This window comes from Hyperolius riggenbachi, chromosome 2 (genome assembly GCF_040937935.1).
Source record: "Hyperolius riggenbachi isolate aHypRig1 chromosome 2, aHypRig1.pri, whole genome shotgun sequence".
Lineage (NCBI taxonomy): Eukaryota > Metazoa > Chordata > Amphibia > Anura > Hyperoliidae > Hyperolius > Hyperolius riggenbachi.
Genome location: NC_090647.1, coordinates 360115627 through 360135745, shown reverse-complemented (window position 1 = coordinate 360135745; position 20119 = coordinate 360115627). Strand labels below are relative to the sequence as shown.

The window sequence follows — 20119 nt, the reverse complement described above, 5'->3', positions numbered from 1 at the left end:
AATCATGTAGCGAGCCCTGGGCTCGCTACATGATAGCCGCTGCGCAGCGGCATCCCCCCACCCACTCCGATCGCCTTCGGCGAACAGAGTAAGCAGGAAATCCCGTTCAGAACGGGATTTCCTGATAGGCTTCCCCAGTCGCCATAGCGATGGGGCGGGATGACGTCACCGACGTCGTGACGTCAGAGGGAGTCACGATCCACCCCTCAGCGCTGCCTGGCACTGATTGGCCAGGCTTCGCAAGGGGTCTGGGGGGGCTGCGCAGCACCTCGGGTAGTGGCGGCGATCGGAAGTTACACGCAGCTAGCAAAGTGCTAGCTGCGTGTAACAAAAAAAAATTATGCAAATCGGCCCACCAGGGCCTGAGAACTCCTCCTGCGCGACATACCCCGAGCTCAGCTCGGGATTATCACTCAGGAGGTTAAAACAAGATGTTTGACACAAAAAGGAAAGATTTGGGGAATTAACTATCGTATCAGATCATATGCACAGATCTGTGTCTGAGTCAGGATTTAACACATGTGCTAAATGAGCAACTTTAACGAAAGATAGCTGGAAAAAAAAAAATCAAGATATAGCAAAGTGACAAGTTAACGTATAGAAGATGGATCAACTAATGACTGATGCTTGTCAAGTAATTTGTTCATGATGTTTGAGTTTCTATGAGTCTGCAGGTCAGCATCTTTAGTGCTGGCAGGCATGAAAAAAAAACAAAAACCCAAACAAACACTACAAAGTTCAATCATCTATAAGCTTGCGCCAGTAACAAATGTGATCGGCTAAAATACTTTTTCTATGCACAGAGGGAGGTGCTGCCTGTTTGGCAACAGCACGTCATTAGCTACTAATTAGGATGAAGTTCAATTTTGGGTTAAAATAGCTCTTCAAGAGGTTAAGCAAGCAAAAGTCCATGTCGAACACCATTCTGTTTGATCCTAGAATCAAATCTAATAAACCCAATGTGAGCATATTATGTACGCACCTTCCTCTACTGCCTGTGCTCGATGTACTGGGCGGCCTCACAGGCGTGTGGGAATTGGTTAAACCTGAGAAGAAAAAAAAGAAAAAGCACAATTAAAACACTATATAGGTGCGTTACTTCCTATCACCTATTTCGGCAGCACTTCTGAGCAGATCATACTAAACAAAACCACTACAAATCAGCCAGCTACAGCAAAGGTGCTTTATGTTACGTGCTGATTGAACATATATGATCATCAACAGCTGCCAGTATTTTAACCCTTTAACTGCTATGAAAGGGATACATGATTCACTTTCGGTAGGATAGCTTTCTCATGAAATGTACTGATGTGTTCAGAAACAAAACCTTGTTCATAAGACAGAAGTGCAACCCTTATTTTTATCTTAAATTGTAACTGTCGGGCATAAAATCAAAAATCAATTATTTTTAGCTGGTAAACTTATAAGGATGCTAACCAGGCAATCCAAAAGTTAAAAATCACTATTTTCCTTGTTGATAAATGACCATTCCCCAGTTTACCAGACTTTTATTTAGTACATTGCCACACAAAGTAAGTTGTAGGGCATGCTGGATTGTCTTTCTTTGCTTCTTTACTTTTCTCTCAGGCTTAACTAATGCAGACTGACTGGCTGAAGCCTATTTCCCTCCCGTTTTCCCCTCCCACACCACTGTTCCTCTCTGATTAGACAATATTTCTCTTGCTGAGACAATGCACTTTCTATTGCAGAGCTGGGTGAGAGTGCCTGAAGACTGGGAGGAGGGCAGGCAAGAGTAGGGGAGGAAATGACATCAGGATTGACTTCAAGATAGACAGTTAAAATGGAGAATCCTAAGCATGATATTTGTACTGTAGAAAAATCACTAAAATCAAAACTAAAACAGGGCAATACATTTGTTATGTAAATAGAGCAAGCATTTATCTACATATATATGTGTTTTTTTTTTCTGAGATAGTATAGCCGACAGCTCCTCTTTAACTATACCTGTATATACAACCATACATGTAGGAAGAAGCTACAACAAAAAAATAATGAATTCTATTTGTCAGTTGGCCACCTCTTGAATCTTTCTTTCACTGCAAGTAAAAGGTTATTCTTGGCCTAAAACGAGATTTGACAGAATGGAATCTTTGGGACTAGTGGTGGGAAAGCATCAGAGGTCTATGGCAGGAGAGCCAGGCGACTGGTATTGCTTAAAAGGAAGTAAATATGGCAGCCCCCATATCCCTCACTTCAGTTGTCCTTTAATTCTGAGCAGAGAACAGAGAAATGTACTTGCCTGTTGAACCTGGTGACATGGCAGAAGGCCCAGGCGAGGGGTTCATAGTGCTTGTTGGCTGTGAGAGTTGATGTCCCATGGATATGTACCTGCTTAATATATTGTCTAAATTACTTGAGCCAGCATCTTCAAGCTAGAAGAGAAGGGAAACAAAGTCATGAAAACATGAATACACTTCACTGTCACTGACAATTATTACAAAGAGCTGATGCCATATTACACCAAAGTAAATTATTTTTTATTATAGAAATAACTTAGAATCTCTCATGATGAGATGTAAGCAAGTGTCAGAGACATAGAAAAAAAAAGTAATTTATAGTGCTTTTTACTCAGGGAGAAATGTTCATATGTATTTTGAATGTTACAATATTTGGCAAAAGATGTCCTTGAACCACTTCAGTACCATCGCTCTCTGGCACCTTGGAGTGAGCTGCGGCGGGTGCAGAGCAGCACAATCAGTGGTAACGATCTACATCCTGTCACAAATGTGACCACAAACAGGACGTAGATTTCATCTAGCATGGTCCGGAAATCGTTGAGATCAAACTTTTGTTTGGGATTATCAATGTGAAGCCATATGTCCTCACATGTTAACTGTTGCTAAACCATATTATTGCGGTTCACTAGCCCATTTGTTTTGTATAAATTGTGAGTGTTGGAATATAAACTGCTCCTTAATAATTGATTCCCACTGTAAAGCCGCATCTACACGCGTAGATGCGGCTCCGATCCGGCGGCTCAATTAGCCGCCAGATTGCCTCTTCCGCGCCCCCGCTCACCGGATTCGATTCCCCACTCGTCCCCGCCGGCGCCACTTATCTTCCGCTCGATTCCCTGCCATTGTCCCCTCGCGGGGAGCGAGCAGGGAATCGGCGGAAGCAAGATCCGTCCTGTCGGATCTTATCAATCGAGCCGCATCAGCGGCTCGATTGATAAGGAGGATCGGGGCCTCATCTACGCGTGTAGATGGGGCTTAAAAAAAGCCCCAAAGGCCTCAATTCACTAAGATCATGCTGGAGATAATAAGGCAAGAGAAAACTTACCTCCACACAGTGAGAGAGTTATCTTATCTCTTCACTCCTTAAGTTACCTCCTCTGTATTTAATTTACCTCCTCTGTAGTTATTTTCACACGCAGTTAATTAACAGCCTGTCTTAACTCTGGAGTTATTTTAAGGATTGGAGAGTTAACTTAAAGACAGAAGAGTTAACTTTAGGTTTGCCTGAGGTAAAATGTTTCCTGAATACTACATGCCTTATCACCATGGTGATAACTATAGAAACATTATTAAAGACAGGAGATAAGCTTAGTGAATTAAGGCCAATGAATGAGCCCAAAAGAGCACCTGTGAATGTTCCCCCTAAAGTATAAAGCACAAGAGGTCTCCTTCCAGTGTTATAGGGTTAGTGTTGAGACAGGACAGAGCAAAGAAATGATGGATAACCATACAGTGCAACATGTTAAAGCACCTGTACAAAGCTAGTAGTGAATCTGTACTGCAGTGTGTAGAGTTATCCACTATGCACCATAACTAATAAGAATAGTTGATGGAAATATTTGATTAAGCAAAGATCAAATTAAAAAAAAAAAAAGTCTCTTGTTGAAATTTATTAGCAAATGGCAATTGATTGGTGGGTTGTTAAGTTTTACTTATTTACTGATAACTGAATTATAAAAGTGCTGTTCTTTCACAATAAAGAAAAACAATCTACAAGAAGGAAATATCAGTTGTATAGAAGATACGTTATAGAGCAGGTAGAAGGTGCAAACGTTTTATCCAATTTGTCTTTAAATATACAATCTGTGCACTTAGATATAATTTAAAGTACATTTCTAAAACCACATATTGCACTGCTATTTCAGTGCAACCCTAAGACAATAATTTGTAACATAGGTAAGAATAACGGAAGCGGCTTGTGGTGCAAAAACGATTGTTAAATAATGGGTTATTGTAATCAATACATTTTGTATGGAGATGAAAGTTAAACAAGCGATATTGTTTTCTATTGGAGTGCCCGTTTTAATGGGCGCCATTATTACATTCTACTGGCTGGGCTTCTATTTCTGACCATTAAAGTCTTGTAAAAGACAACATGCTAATAAAAATTTCAAAGTAAAAAAAAAAAACTAAAAACACATTGATATAAATATTCAGGGTTACATGGAAATGCGGTTTACTGGGCCTCATTGCTTAAGTGCCTCCCTCAATGCAACCTTTACAAAGGATTGTGGTGCAAAGGCCTTCGACACTGTTCCCCACAAAAGTCTGGTGCAAAAGTTGAGGATGCAAGGACTGGGGAAGAGTCTGTGTTCATGGATAGGGAACTGGCTAATGGACAGAAAACAAAGAGTTGTGGTCAATGGATCATACTCAAAATGGGAGACTGTTAGCAGTGGGGTCCCACAGGGGTCTGTTCTGGGTCCAGTGCTCTTCAATTTATTTATTAATGACCTAGTAGATGCAGTAGTGAGCAATGTTGCTATTTTTGCAGATGATACAAAATTGTGCAGAATCATTAACTCTCAGGAAGATAGTGTCATATTGCAACAGGATCTGGATAGAATGGCTATATGGGCACATACATGGCAGATGAAATTCAATGTTGACAAATGTAAGGTCATGCATTTTGGACGTACTAATGGTCTAGCACCATACAAAATAAATGGGATACAGTTGGGGACATTAAACTTGGAGAAGGACTTAGGAGTACTCATTGACAACAAGTTAAATAATCGTACTCAATGCCAAGCAGCTGCAGCTAAAGCTAACAAAATTTTGGGATGCATTAAAAGGGAAATAAAAACTCGAGATGCTAGCATAATATTGCCCCTGTTTAACTCTCTAGTAAGGCCACATCTGGAATATGGAATTCAGTTCTGGGCACCACATTACAAAAAAGATATTGCAGTTTTAGAGCAGGTGCAGAGACGAGCAACAAAATTGATGCGTGGGATGGAAGGTCTCACTTATCGAGAAAGGTTAGATAAACTGGGTTTATTTAGTCTAGAGAAAAGACGCCTTAGAGGGGATCTAATTAACATGTATAAATACATCAGAGGGCAATATAATAGCTTGGCGGATGAGCTTTTTGTCCCTAGGCCTTCTCAAAGGACTAGAGGACATGATCTGCGCATGGAGGAAAACGTTTTAGCCATTTATTTAGGAAAGGGTTCTTTACAGTAAGAGTGATTAAGATGTGGAATGCATTGCCACAGGAAGTCGTTATGGCAAACTCTATACCTGCATTTAAAGGGGGCTTAGATGCTTTCCTTGCGTTGAAAGACATCCATGGCTACAATTACTAGGTAATGCCTAATGATGTTGATCCAGGGATTTTATCTGATTGCCATCTGGAGTCGGGAAGGAATTTTTCCCTTTAGGGGCTAATTGGACCATGCCTTGTAAGGGTTTTTTCGCCTTCCTCTGGATCAACAGGGATATGTGAGGGAGCAGGCTGGTGTTGTACTTTATACTGGTTGAACTCGATGGACGTATGTCTTTTTTCAACCAAAATAACTATGTAACTATGATTCTTGTGGGAATGAGGGCAGTCTGGCAGCACATATGTGAACCGACACTCCACTCAAGGCTGGGAAGTGATTTACCATGCAGAAAGAAAGCCGGTGGAGAACTGATTAAAGAGACACTGAAGTGTCATAAAAATCATCTTTTTATTTAAAAAATGTGTTTAACATGCTAGCCCTACCTAAAATGCAGCATCCCTGCGGCTGTAATCTAACTAAATCCCCCGGGGGGCAATCCGAGCAGCGCTTCCGTGAGAGGCAGAGCTATGAGCTATTTTGGGGTCAACCGATTTCTGTCACATGTGACCACAAAGATAGAATTTGCTGAAAAACTGACCCATGTATGGTCACCTCAAGCCATCCTGAGGAAATGAAGAGGCAGGGTCACTGTATGCTTTATGCACCTGTCCTATGAAAGAGCTTCAGCCTGTGCTCATGCAATTTACCCACAATAACTGGGCAAGTGATAACATTTGTAACCTAGATGCAAAATCATGGCCAGAAAGAGCACATGTAGAGCAGTCTAGATCACAAGAGGCAGATATTTGGGCCTTAAGTTTTTACAGAACATCACCAGAGCAGAGGCAAACTATTCGGGATTGTAAAGTAGAATTACTCATTGAACCAACTACAGTAGTATGTGTGTGAAAAAAATTAATACATCTCCAGCTGGCCGTTCGAATGTACAAGTGAGACTACCCAAGACTACCAAATGACAACAGTCCAATTAAAAGAGCAATTCCACATCTGCAATGATAAACACTAGTACACACAAATAACTGAAGCGGTAAGAACCAGAGTGGTAAATTTCTAACCTTTACAATCACACAAGTCACATTTCCCACATCACAGAAAAGAGTAACTATATTGGTATACTTAATCACATTAACAAAAAACAGGCTTGGGAGGCGGAGTTGAGAATTAAAAGCCTCCATCTCAAATGATTAGAAGAAAAATGAAATATAATACTTTTACAGTAGCTTCTGGCTTAAATACTAGTGCTGTTAAAATTAGTTTTTGTTTGAAAAAAAAAAATCACTTTTCCAACATTTAAAGCATGTGGTCCCTATTGTCGCATGTAGGCAGTCAAGACACTGTCTCATGCATGGCAAAATAAATAGGTATGACTTGATGTGGACTTGGAGACAATGGATGATATTTAGATGATAATTTTAATAAGTGTACTGACCTGTATGGGTGGGATATCTGGTAAAGAGGGAAGATTCTCTGGATTTGTAACAGATGGAATTAGCTCTATTGGTGCAACAGTTGGGCTGGTTGGGCCTCTATTTGCATTTGCCATGGTTGCTGTAGTAGGGCTAGTTGGATTAATTGTATTATTATGGATTGAGACAACTGGAAATGGACCTGCATGCCCAGGGTTTGAATGCTGCTGGAGGAAAGACCAAAAGGAAGAGGTTATACAAAAGGCTTTGCATATATATCAGTATCACGAATTACATGGATCATTGAGAGCTTTGCATTATAACGTCATGTCTTTTTTGTGGTGGTGAGCCTTTTGGAGATCTGAGCATTCTCATTTCATTTAACATTTAAATTAAACTGCAGACCTGCAGGCCACTGTAAAAGTGACTAGCCTTTGGTTTAGACTATAAGTATTGCTGTGCTACTGAAGTAAATGGTTGCTAACACTGCATTGAAATTGTAATGTACACCTTGGAAAATATAACTATAAAGACATCAGATCATTTAATAAAGGTGATTAAACAAAGCAATATACGAAAAATATTCCAAGACAGAAAATAAATCATTTTGTTATAATACCCACTTTGGTGGCTGTTTGGGACTGTGAAAGACAGCCTGTAAATTATGACCAAACTATAGCTCTCAAGTAATTTATGAAGAGCTTTCTGTACTTTGGCCTCGATTCATCAACACTTAGCAAATTTGTTAACAACAGTTTGGTAAAATACCGAATTTGTTAACTTCATTTCAGGATTCATCAAAGTTATCTACAGCTGTCAGCGAACATTCGTTAACGATTCGGTAACGATTCGTTAAAACGGAAGAGAGTGCAATTCATGAAAAAGAAAGTGGGCGTGGTTTAGCGTTACATTTAGGATTAGTTATCTCCTTCACTGCTCTGTCGTTATTCCTGTCAGATCATTGCTGACAGAGAAGATGGAGCCATTTGAAGTGGTTATGTATCAGCTGAGAGTGATTCAAAGGCGCAGAAGGGCAAGAATAAGGTCTGCAACCATATAAATTTGTAAGAGAATAGATTTATTTGCTATAACACGACATCTGCATTTCTCTTGAATCATCTTGTAAGAGAACACAGGCAGTGCCAGAGTTAACTAATTTTGCTAGCTGCACTATAATTTTTTAGAAAAGGCTCCTATCAAATTGTGGGATTGTCCCAACCACTTCCAGAATCCTGGTCCAGGTGTTACACCCTATTTAGAATGTTGCTACGTAGTGCTCAAAGGACTGCCTTTTACCCACAATTACATGGGAATCTTATGGCCTTGTGTTAAATTACCGCTGTAAAATGGAAATATCGACACGTTACCGAATGTTTACCGAATTGTTATCGAATTCACACCGAATGCCGAAAAACCTTGATGAATACAACTAGAAATCGCTAAACTTCGAATTCGGTAATTTAACAAACTGGAAAAAGTTATCTCAAAGACAATGATGAATCGAGGCCTATGTCCTTATTGCTATATGGTGGTTCCTCTACATATGCTACACATATGCAGTTAACCATACTGCTGCAAACATAGCTATAAGGGCATCATCAGGGCCGGATTTACTATAAGGCACTGTATGCACGTGCCTACAGGCTCCAGATTATGGAAAGTCTGCTCACTCCCCTCCCCGAGTGCCTCCCTTGTTCTCTATGCAGAGTCCTGATAAGAGTTGTAAATGAGAGGTTACTCACTCAGCTCTCGGCATTCCACTGACTAAGGTTCTACCTTTAGGGCTGGTGCACACCGAGTGGCTTTTTCAGCGTTTCTGCAGCCGCTTGCGGCTGCGGATCCGCTTGGTCAATGTATCTCATGGGGTGGTGCACACCAGAGCAGGAGGCGTTTTGCAGAAACGAAAAATGCCGGGGTGAGGCATTTTTTGGATTGCGGGTGCGTTTCTGCCTCAAAGTATAGGAAAAACGCAAACCGCTCTGAAAAACGGCAGTTCAGAGCGGTTTTGCCGGCGTTTTTGTTACAGAAGCTGTTCAGTAACAGCTTTACTGTAACAATATATGAAATCTACTATACTGAAATCCGCTGCAGCAATCCGCAAAACGCTAGCAAAACGCCATAGAAAAATAACAAAAAGCGTTTCAAAATCTGCTAGCATTTTGCGGATCTGCTAGCGGGTTTTGGTGTGCACCGGGCCTAACTCAGGGCACACTTAGCCACTTAATACTGAGGTTTCTCTAGCTACCCAATACTTGGGGGCAGCTCTAGCTACTTAATATTTAGGGTACTTCTGGCTACCTAATGCTAAGGGGCACCTGTAGCTACCTATGACGGGCAAGGGAATTAAGGGAGAGAACAGCTGGGAGAGCCAGCACACGCATGGTGCGGTTCAGTGGGGGTTTATAGGTTCATGGAGGGTGAAGTCTAAGGTGCCAGAATATCTGTGCCTATAGGCTTTTGGGAAGTAAATCCGGGCCTGGGCATCATCCAGAAGTGAGGTAACAAACCAGGATTGCACTTTTCAAGTGTTTAACTTCTGGGTGTAAACCAGTTCTGGTACTCATCCTCATTTAAAGTGATATATTGCAAAGCCTCTGGAATTTTCAGCAGGTTGCTTTGTGGCAGAATCTGCTGACTCTAGAAGCAGCTACAGTTTCAGTTCCCAAAATGAAGCACTATAAAAAGTTTATGGGTTTTTATGGGTTCTATTTTGGAGAAGATTATGGCATGCTTGAAAATTCCTAGTATTGCAGGCAGCATATTTAATCATCCCCAAAAGCCCTTGTGGTATTTGCACACAGCAAATATTGGGATAGGCAGCAAAAACTGGAAAATGCTGCCAAATAATGTGGACACAAGGTAATTGCCAGAATTGCAGGTCACCAATTTAGCGGAATATTAGGGTCAGGCCAAGTAATCCTCAGTTCCAGGTTAATATGTCCGATTTGGGTAAACAAGTACAGAACAGTAGATTTCTACAGCAATATATATGTGAAACAAAGACATCTTGTGTGCTGTGCACAAGTTCAGTTCCACTTTACCCACTGCATATTTTATTCTTCCCTGTTTTGGCTCCAGGGGTGGACACCTTTACTGGCATTTCACTTAAAGATAAGGAGGATATGTCTATAGCAACTTTGCATTATTAAAAGTGAAGACTGAAAACTACCTGTAACCAAAAGAAAAAAATCGCCAATGGAAAAACAAATATTGTTTATGCCCAGTATTTGGCCTGTAATGTTCCTTACCTGTCTTTGGAGATGAGGTTGTATCATAGAGTACTGAGGAGGTCCATTGTGGCGAGGTAAACCTGGCATTCTGCTTGCATTCTGAGCAGCATTTTGTGCCATTCTCATCTGATGCGCTTGGAAGGGTACGCAGTTCATGTTATTCCTCTGCATTGTCTGCATACTAATTAACCTGGGAGGCTGCAAAATGGTTTCCCCTCTGGTTAGTAAAGTCTCAAATTGTTACAGCTTATTTTGAAACATACAAAAATGCAAATTTCTCATTTTCCCTTCTGGCAAATAGTAGTGGTACATTTACCCCAGCAAAGTAGAATTTATCAAGATATTTACAAAAATATACTTGCTTTACTAACAGTAAAAATGTGATTCTGAGAAAAAAATATTCAAAAAACGTTTTTGCAACAGACAGCAGTCAGACACTCTCCTAACACCAATTTTAGTCTACTCAGCAAGGTCTGACACTGACAGTCTTGAAGTGAACCAGAGACGAAGCACCCTCATGTATATCAGTGGGAACATTAGATAAAACACCTACCCTGCTCTCTGTTTCATTCTTTACTGCTCAGCCTGCCTGTAACCAGCCCTGAAAAAATCCCTGACTGCGCATTCAGTCTGGCTTTGCTCAGGAATTATAGCCGAGTCATTATAGCAGAGCCAGAAGGGGGCAGGCTTGGGCTTGAAAAGCCATCAGAGAAGACAGACTCAGCTATAATGATTCCTGAGCAAAGCCAGACTGAATGCGCAGTCAGAGATTTTATCAGGGCTTATAACAGGCAGGCTGAGCAGTGACGAATGAAACAGAGCAGGGTGTTTTCTCTAATGTTCCCACTGATATATATGGTAAAATACTGTACATGAGGGCGCTTCGTCTCTGGTTCACTTTAACGATGGCCCATACCCATGGGTGCTGTGTGACTGCTTTATTGAGCAGATTTTAAACCTTTTTTGGCAATCATTTTTTCCCTTTCAAAATCACCTGGGTTCATATAAAATTGGAGCACCTGGAAGTTTCAGATTAACAGTCATTTCAACTGATTACACTATAGACAGAGGAAATTCTTTTTAACAGTAGAACTTGCAGATACATACATCTCATAACTGTCCATATGCTATTTCCATGCCTGTACAGTGATAAACATATTTAACTAAGGCCATGTTCTCCCCCCTTCTCTCACTGTAAGGGTTAAAATTCCAGGGATCCAAATGACAGTTTCTCTCCAGTCTGACTTCAGTGGGGCTGTAGCACTCACTGACCGCAAATTAAAATGAAGAAAATGGATTAAAAAAAAGTTTGAATTAGAGAATTATGCAAATTTTGTATACAAATGAATGCAACTTGAAAATGGAGCAATCTAATCCTATTTTGGGGGGATTCAATTGAACTTCGATTGGCAAAGTAGGGATGGTAAGTGAGACAAATTGTGTTAATGCAAGATTATGGACCATTCTCTAACTGCATGAATCTGCATAATCCTGCATTCCCACAAAATTATTTGCATCTCACTAGCCATCACCCTAGTGGTGGGTGCAAAACATTTTTTTTGCTTTTAAAATGCAAAATAAGACTGGGGATTCAAAGAAAATCCAGTTTTTCAGTAGACCTACAGGTACAATAGTTAGTTCCTCCTAAAGGCTTGTACACACGCCTGACTGCAGCCAACGACGGGTCCGTCGGCACCTCCCGCTGGGCAGGTTTTCAGCAGACAGTACAGCGTGTGTAGTGTCTGTCGGCAGACTGATAAGGCCGTTTCTGAACGATCCGCCGGGCATTAAAACGCTGCTATTCATACAAGCCTATAAATCAGTCATAGACCCTTTTAGATACCTATCCCCATCTGCATCAGATGTAAAACCTTGTCGCCTCACCAGCTAACCCTTTTGTCACCTTATCTAGTATCTCCCCCTACTCCTGACTGTAAACACACAAGAGCAAGGTCCTCTCAGTTTCTTTCTGCAGTACTACATGTAACTGTATGCAGTACTACATGTACCTGGAATGTTTTCATACTATGCATGAACTATGTTTTTTATACTTCTAATTGTACAGCAGGTGATATTTGTATGTATTTTAAATCTCCCTTATGAGGAGGTTCATTTTAACCACTTCAACTCCAAGGGTTTTTCCCCTTAAAGAAAACCTGTACTGAAAATAAAGGTCAAAATAAGCATACACAAGTCATACTTACCTTCCATGTAGTCTACTCCTCAGTGTCTTTCTCCTGTCCCGCGTCCTATTTGTTCACTATGATCAAGGGAATTTTCCGTCCTCCATTTTGAAAATAGCCATTACCCCATAACAGCTTTCTGGTCAGCACACAGTTAAACTGTAACATCGCCCACTTGAGCCATAGGGAAACATGAACATTACCTGGTACATCCGTTTTCCTCTCAGCTATAACTGTCAGCAACTGATATTTTACTGAGAGCAACTGATATATTTCAGATCTGACAAAATATTGTCAGAACTGGAAGGGATTATTGTCAGAAGAAAATGGTGAGCTTCTGAGAGGAACTGATGGCAAGGTAACTCTGTAATGTTCATTTGAAGTTACCTCATGTGTTTATTTTAAATATTTTTACTCAGTACAGGTTCTCTTTAAACACCAGAGCAATGGCGCTCCTTCCATTAATTCACCTATAACTTTACTACTTATCCCAACTAAACAATCTATTTTATTTTCGCCACCAATTAGTCTGTCTTTGGGTGGTACTTTTTGCTAAGAATTATTTTATTCCAACTGCATTTTAATGGGAATAAGAAAAAACTGGAAAAAAATGCATTATTTCTGTTTTCAGCCATTATAGTTTTAAAATAATACATGCTCCCCTAATTAAAACCCACACATTTAATTTGCTCATTTGTCCCAGTTATTGCAACGTTTAAAATATTTCCCTAGTAAAATGCATGGCGCCAATATTTTATTTGGAAATAAAAGGTGCAATTTTTTCAGTTGTGTCCATCACTATTTACAAACTCATGATTTTAAAAAAAAAAACAACAACCAGTAATATACCCTCTTGACATACATATTAAAAAAGTTCGGTCCATAAGGCAACTATTTGTGTTTTGTTTTTCTGTTAAAGTGTGGGAGGGAAACATCTTAAATGTAAATGTGGTACTTTTTATTAAACACACAAGGGCTTGGATTACTGAATGGAAACTGTGTTCCCATTCATTCATCCCCCTTCTACCGATCGGCGGTGGTAACTAGCGCGGGTGAGAGTACACAACGGCAAGGGAGGAGTATCTACCTCTCTGCAAGGTAACGCAGGGATGTAGATATTCGTCCCAGGGGAGAGGAAGTGATTAAAAATGTTTAATTCCAGGAGCTCAGTTGCCTTTAAAGCGGAATATAACCCTACATTTCAACTTTGCTCTAAAACATTATTTACAGCATATTATATGCACCCAGCATTTTTTTTTACTAGACCAGCATTGGAAGGGTTACACACAGAGCTTTAAAGTTCCTGGAGAGAACTGCTCCCTGCAGCAGAAGTTTAGATAGATACATTTAATTAAACAGAATGGAACAAGTGAGGAATGTTACACACTCTTTGGCTGTCCTCCAGCTCCTGCACAGTCAGAGAGAGTGAGTCACATTCCACAGTTGTTACATTCTGTTTAGTTAAATTTATCTATCTAAGCTTCGGATGCGTCTGCAGTTCTCTCCACCGAACTTTAAAACTCTGTGTGTAACCCTTCCAATGCTGGTTTAGTAAAAAAAAATGCTGGTTGCATATAATATGCTGTAAATAATGTTTTAGAGCAAAGTTGAAATGCAGGGTTATATTCCGCTTTAAGGGTTACCTGAACTAAGCAGAAATATAGGAGATGGCTTCTTCAGTTCCCATATATACTCTGTGGCCCCTCAGCTTTGCTGGCCTCCCCTTAGTGTTGGAGCTAAATCCCCTATTCAAAGCCGAGACTGAACCCATTTGTGCAAGAGCGCATGCTCTGTCCTCTCCGCATGCCTTCTTCAATCCCTCTACCATTATTTCACAATTCAACTGAACAACTAAACTATTGTCATTTCATAGTTTGAACGAAACATGAATGCAATGAATAAAGACTGAGATGGCCATAAAGTTGATGTTTTATCAGGAAAGGGCACAAATATTCACTAGTTATTCTACTTGCCTGCTGGTGCATAACGTGAGGGCCAGAAGGCCTTTGATGTGGTGCAGGTGGCTGTACCATCCTCATTTGCTGGAGCTGTTTCTGAGCATACACCTGCTGCTGTTGCTGCATATGCTGGAGACGAAGTTGTGCTAGGTTGATTTGTGCAGGAGCTTTATTTATGTGATTTGTTCCTTGGGAATTCTGACCAACCACAACATTTGGTGAATAACCAGTAGTTTGCTTATTTTCAACAATAAGGTTACCTGTCAAATATAAAAAGAAAATAAGCTGACAGCAGGCATGCGATAGTAGACATTCCAATATAAACATCAGTCTTTCAGTTTTTAGAAGACTGCTGCAACATTTATATCAAATTCAACTGTAAATTCTGAATTTACTATGCAAGATACCCTGAAACATTTAAAGAGATATTCCATCAAGACATTTCCTACACAAACAAGAAGGAAGAGCGAGTGTGGATTAAGCCAAAATGACACAACTTTGCATGGGATTGTTAAATGCTCTCAGTTTATGTTTCTAATAATCAAACCAGTTAAAAAAAATAAAATTTAATTATCAACCAAAGTAATGGTTTTTAGTCACTAGGCCAGCAGGGAGTTATAGAAACAGATGAAAGAATTTCTAGACAATAATTCATAGGCACTCTGTTGTGCATGCCCCTATTGCCGGGAGTGTTCAGTACTACTCCCCAGGACCAGACCTCTCCCCGCAACAAGGCCACGCAAAAGAGCACAACTGACCAGAAGTACTGGGATGGCCTGGGGACGGCCTGGGGAAATGGTGAGGGAGCCCCTGAAAGGGGCTCAAGGAAGCCCCAGGTAGGTAATAAATGTTTTGCATCCACTCGTCCCAGGTTTCCTTTAAAGTTTGTAAAGTATTTTTGCAGTCCTGTATAATAAGGGTTGCAAAGCTTTTAGACAGAAATCACAATACCACTTTTTTTTTTTTTTACTTTGTGCATTTTATAGCTGTTCATTTTTTTTTTTTTTTTTTGCATAATATAGTGCTTATTTTATTTTCTCCTCCACGACAGTTCTCTTTAAATTTAGTTTTTCGTTTTGCAGCTATTTATGAAGTAGCTGGTACATCAAAACTGTGTAAAGCATCAAACTACGTTTCACATTTTTACAAACACATTACTGGCTAAAAGCCCAGCAACTCCCAACAAGTGTGTAATTCTGTGCGGTTGTGAGTCTGTCCAGTGAAAATGAAGTCTACAAGCCAAAATGTTAAAGAACAGTATAGCATGACCGCATGAAAAGGTAAAATACCTTTCAAACAACAGGGGCCTTATAATGCTATGTGCTGGAAGAAGCCCCAGGTGAGTAAAATTTGTATAAGCCCCCTCACCTCAGAAGTCCTTTAAAGAGAAAAATGAATTCAATAAGGGCCCAGGAGTCTAAACACTGGCAAGCATTTTTATTTTAAAAGCAGTACTTCAGTCAAGAGTTTTAAACAAGCATTTTGTAGGTGGTGTTAAAGAGAACCCAATGTGGGTGTGTGACATCATATAAGGACAAAGAGAAACGTTCTGTATACTATCACCTGTGGACACAAACCAAACATTTTAATTCAAAATATTTAGTTGCACCACTCTGACACACAAAGAAACACTCCTTCAAGCCTATGAACATTTCAGTGCATGCTTTTCACCCTTCTCTTTTCATAACTAGGGTTATACAGGTGGCAGACAATTCCTCCTTTTACCGGACACCACCTACTCCACCAGTTTGCTGGATTCTATCCCGGCAATATGAAAGGAAGGGAGGGGTTCTTCCAATAAATGTAAAATATTTTATATTTGTCATCATGCAGCTGAAAAAAAGGCTGCTATTATTATAATTTATAAAATAGATTTTATTTCTGAAATCTTGTATTTTTTTTCCTTTTTTCTTTTTTGAAGCTACCTCATGTGTTTATTTTATTTTTTTTAAATATCTTTATTTATACAATTTTTTTTTTCCAACAGACATATACTATAGGAAGTCATTAACAAATTCTTTCCTTTTCTAGCTGAGTTTAAATACTATAAATACACTTTCTTGCTATACCCCCTATCCTCATCCTCACATTGTCTTATGACTTCCAATATTATAACTAATTTTTAATATCAATAAAAGAAAGAAAAACAAACCATTTTATAACACTTTCTCATACCATCCTCCTCTCATTCAACACTCATTCACTCATGTACCGGGTTAGTCCTCAAATGTTTCAACTATTTTATATGGGTTCTTATATTATCAAATCTCTGCCACCGAGCACAAGGCCTTCCACCACAGCTCATGCTCCCCACATTTCTTTTTCATATTCTTTTGATTTCTTGAACTGCTCCCATTGGGCCCATCTACCCTCGTGCATCCCTACCCTTCCCTGCACATAACTGGTCAATTCTTCCATTTTTTGTACTTCATTTATTTCACTGAACCATTCTTTTATATTGGGGCTTTGAGTTGTTTTCCAATGTCTTGCCACCAGAACTCTAGCCGCATTGATCAAAAATTTAAGTAAAGAGTTCCTATATTTTTTACTTGGCCAGTCATTGCAATGAAGGAGAAACAGTGCTGGGTCTTCCTGAATTTCCAATGCCATAATCTGATTAACAAAACCCCTAACTTCCCTCCAAAATTTCTCCAATTTACTACATCCCCAGAATACGTGTAACATATCTCCATTGTCCTCTTCACATCTCCAACATAATGGTGAGGTACCTGGGAACATCTTACTCAGCCTATCCGGCGTATAATACCACCTAACAAAAATCGTATATCCGGCTTCTTGCCCTTTAGTGGGTATTGCTGACTCACTAGCCAGAGATGTCACCTTTTTCCACTGTTCCTCCGAAAAAATTCTCCCCAATTCACTCTCCCACTTCTCCCTTACTTTCAAGGTATTATCCCTCTTCCCCCTGAGGATCCTATAAACTTTTGACAAACTCCCCTTTTTCTGTCTCCTTTCTCTGCATACATTTTCAAACGGGGTTAGGTCCCTACTCAGTTCTTCCCTAGTTCCACAGCTTCTCAGAAAAGATTTTATTTGAGCATATCTCCAATCGCCCAGATATCCCTTCTTCCTAATATCTACTAAATTCCTAATCGGTGTCCACTCTGCATCTACCACTATATCTTTGGCCCTCTGTACCTGCGCCTTATTCCAGTGTGGATAGTCACGGGGGTCCATTCCCGCTGGAAATCTATCGTTACCAAAAATAGGAATCAATGGGGTGGGCCAAGGCGACATCTCTGGGTTATTTCTCCACTTATCAAAAATCTTCAGTGTATTTCTAACCAATTCAGTCCCCTTTTTATGAACACTTGCCCCACATCTCTCGTGCGTCCAGGGAATATTACCAATGGGTTTTCCTAGGATTTTCTCCTCCAGGGGGACCCATCTTTTCTCTACTCCGTTTTGATTCCAATCTATGATTCGGACTAAGGAGGCAGCTTCATAGTATAGCTTTAAGTCAGGCACAGCAAGTCCTCCCATTTCTCTATCTGCCGTCTGTAATTCGTGGTTAACCCGTGTCCTATGTCCTCTCCCAATAAACCTCCCAATAATACTTTTCAGAGGTCTAAAAAACGGGGAGGGGACTACAATTGGTAAAGACTGAAACAAGTAGAGGAACCTTGGAAGCACATTCATTTTAATAATAGATATTCTACCAAGCCATGAAAAGCATGGCCGGTCCCAGGTCTCTAGATCCTGTTTTACTTTCCCCAACAAAGGATAATAATTCTCACTTACTATCTCTTTTAGATCGAACCCGATCTTCACCCCCAGGTACCTCATCATTCTGTCTTGCCATTTAAAGGGGAAGCGTTCCATTAGCGGTTTCCTTCGTTCCCCTCCCATACCCCATGTAATTGCAACACTCTTATCAAAATTGATCTTCATATTCGACAATTTTCCTGCAATTTCAAATTCCTTCATCAAGTTTGGCAGCGAGATGTGGGGATCTACCAAATAAAATAACATGTCGTCCGCATATGCAGAGACCTCAAGCCCCTGCCCACCCACCTCTAAGCCCCGTATGCTGGAGTCCCCTCTCACCCTACACAAAAATGGCTCCAGTGTCAAAGCAAAAATCAGTGGAGACAGTGGGCAGCCCTGTCGCGTTCCATTTTTAATATCAAAGGTCTCTGACATCACTCCATTAACCCTAACCCTCGTGTTAGGATATGTGTATAAACTCATTATTCTAGTGCACATATTCTCCTGCAACCCTACATGTTTTAACACCCCCTCTATAAAAGCCCACTCCACCCTGTCGAAGGCTTTTTCAGCATCTGTAGGAAATCTTGTATTTTTAATTTTGGTCCACTTTAAAGAGAACCCGAAGCGGGGTTCTTACATCGCAATCCTTATACAGAGGCTGGGTCTGCCTATAGAGCCAAGCCTCTGTTGCTAGTTTCCTCTAAAGACCCCCCTGCACGCCGTCAGACCCCATAAAACACCTTAAAAATACCTCACGAATGTCAGTCTCGTCTGCTCCCCCACCTCCTGAATCGCTCCGGTCCCTGCCCGCGTCCCTTCCCTCCAATCAGCGGGGAGGGAAGGGACGTGGGCGGGGACCGGAGCGATTCAGGAGGCGGGGGAGTGACGAGACTGGAAGTGAGATAAGCACAGCCGGCTGCGACACGCTGCGTGTCGCCAGCGCAGCTGTGTTTTATGGGGTCTGACAGCGCGCAGGGGGTGCTTTGAAAGAAACTAACTAGCAACAGAGGCTGGGCTCTATAGGCAGACCCAGCCTCTGTATAAGGATTGCGATGTAAGCACCCCGCCTCGGGTTCTCTTTAAGGCACATAGAACCATGTCCACTCCAACAACCCTTCACACCTTTCTCAGGACCTGCCCCTACAACTGCAGGAGGCCATGCTGCTGTCATAACGTCATGGCCCACCTCCAGAAGATGGGGACAAAATGCTGGGATCCTTATTGTAACGTCACCATCAGAACTTCAGGTGTACTGTTAAAAAGTGTGTGTGTGTGTGTGTGTGTGTGTGTGTGTGTGTGTGTGTGTGTGTGTGTGTGTGTGTGTGTGTGTGTGTGTGTGTGTGTGTGTGTGTGTGTGTGTGTGTGTGTGTGTGTGTGTGTGTGTGTGTGTGTGTGTGTGTGTGTGTGTGTGTGTGTGTGTGTGTTTCATTGACACTAATCTCAATACACCTCTGTTGACAAGCTCATATCTACAAACACTAAGTACGGAGTGCTCATTTTTGTATTATAAATACTGCCAGGGATGAGCCTCTATTTCTCAATATACAACAAAATCAATAATACAGGTACACTACACTATTCATCTAATTTTAAATAAACTTAATTAGTACACACATGTTCAGGTAGTCCTTTAGTCAGAACTACCATATAGTAGAATGCTGCCAATAGTAAAATGTTGCGTGGAAGAATAGATACATCTAATTGAATTGAGTTTGGAAACTGTGGACATATTATTTGGGTTCAACAGCCCTTAATCATTCTCTATTCCTAAATTATAGGCATCTTCCAGCTCTCTAATGCAGGAAACTACAGATACAAGGCTAAAGGTGCTTACACACGGCGGATTTGCACAAACGACCCTTCGTTTGGACGTCCAAACGACTGGTCGTTCGGATGTCAAATCGGGCATGTGTACAGTCTGTCGTTCAGCTGATAAGACCCCGCTTGGCAGATCGCTCAAACCCGGTCTTATCAGCTGAACGACGGACTGTACACACGCCTGATTTGACGTCCAAACGACGGGTCGTTTGCACAAATCCGCCATGTGTATGTACCTTAACCTCCT

The 20119-nt window shown here is 40.8% G+C and overlaps 1 protein-coding gene across 5 annotated transcripts in view; it reads right to left on the bottom strand.

Moving 5' to 3' along the window:
* Positions 1-20119, bottom strand: part of TRIM33 (tripartite motif containing 33) — a 157150-nt gene that overhangs the window by 28661 nt on the left and 108370 nt on the right. For 2 of the 5 annotated variants that reach the window (XM_068269698.1, XM_068269700.1), the window contains exons 9-13: positions 14338-14582; positions 10200-10379; positions 6975-7178; positions 2261-2393; positions 983-1046 (exon numbers count right to left, since the gene is read on the bottom strand). In XM_068269698.1, the coding sequence (XP_068125799.1) occupies positions 983-1046; positions 2261-2393; positions 6975-7178; positions 10200-10379; positions 14338-14582 (826 nt within the window). The remainder of the gene's footprint in view (positions 1-982; positions 1047-2260; positions 2394-6974; positions 7179-10199; positions 10380-14337; positions 14583-20119) is intronic. The other 3 variants (XM_068269699.1, XM_068269701.1, XM_068269702.1) reach the window with 2 other exon arrangements.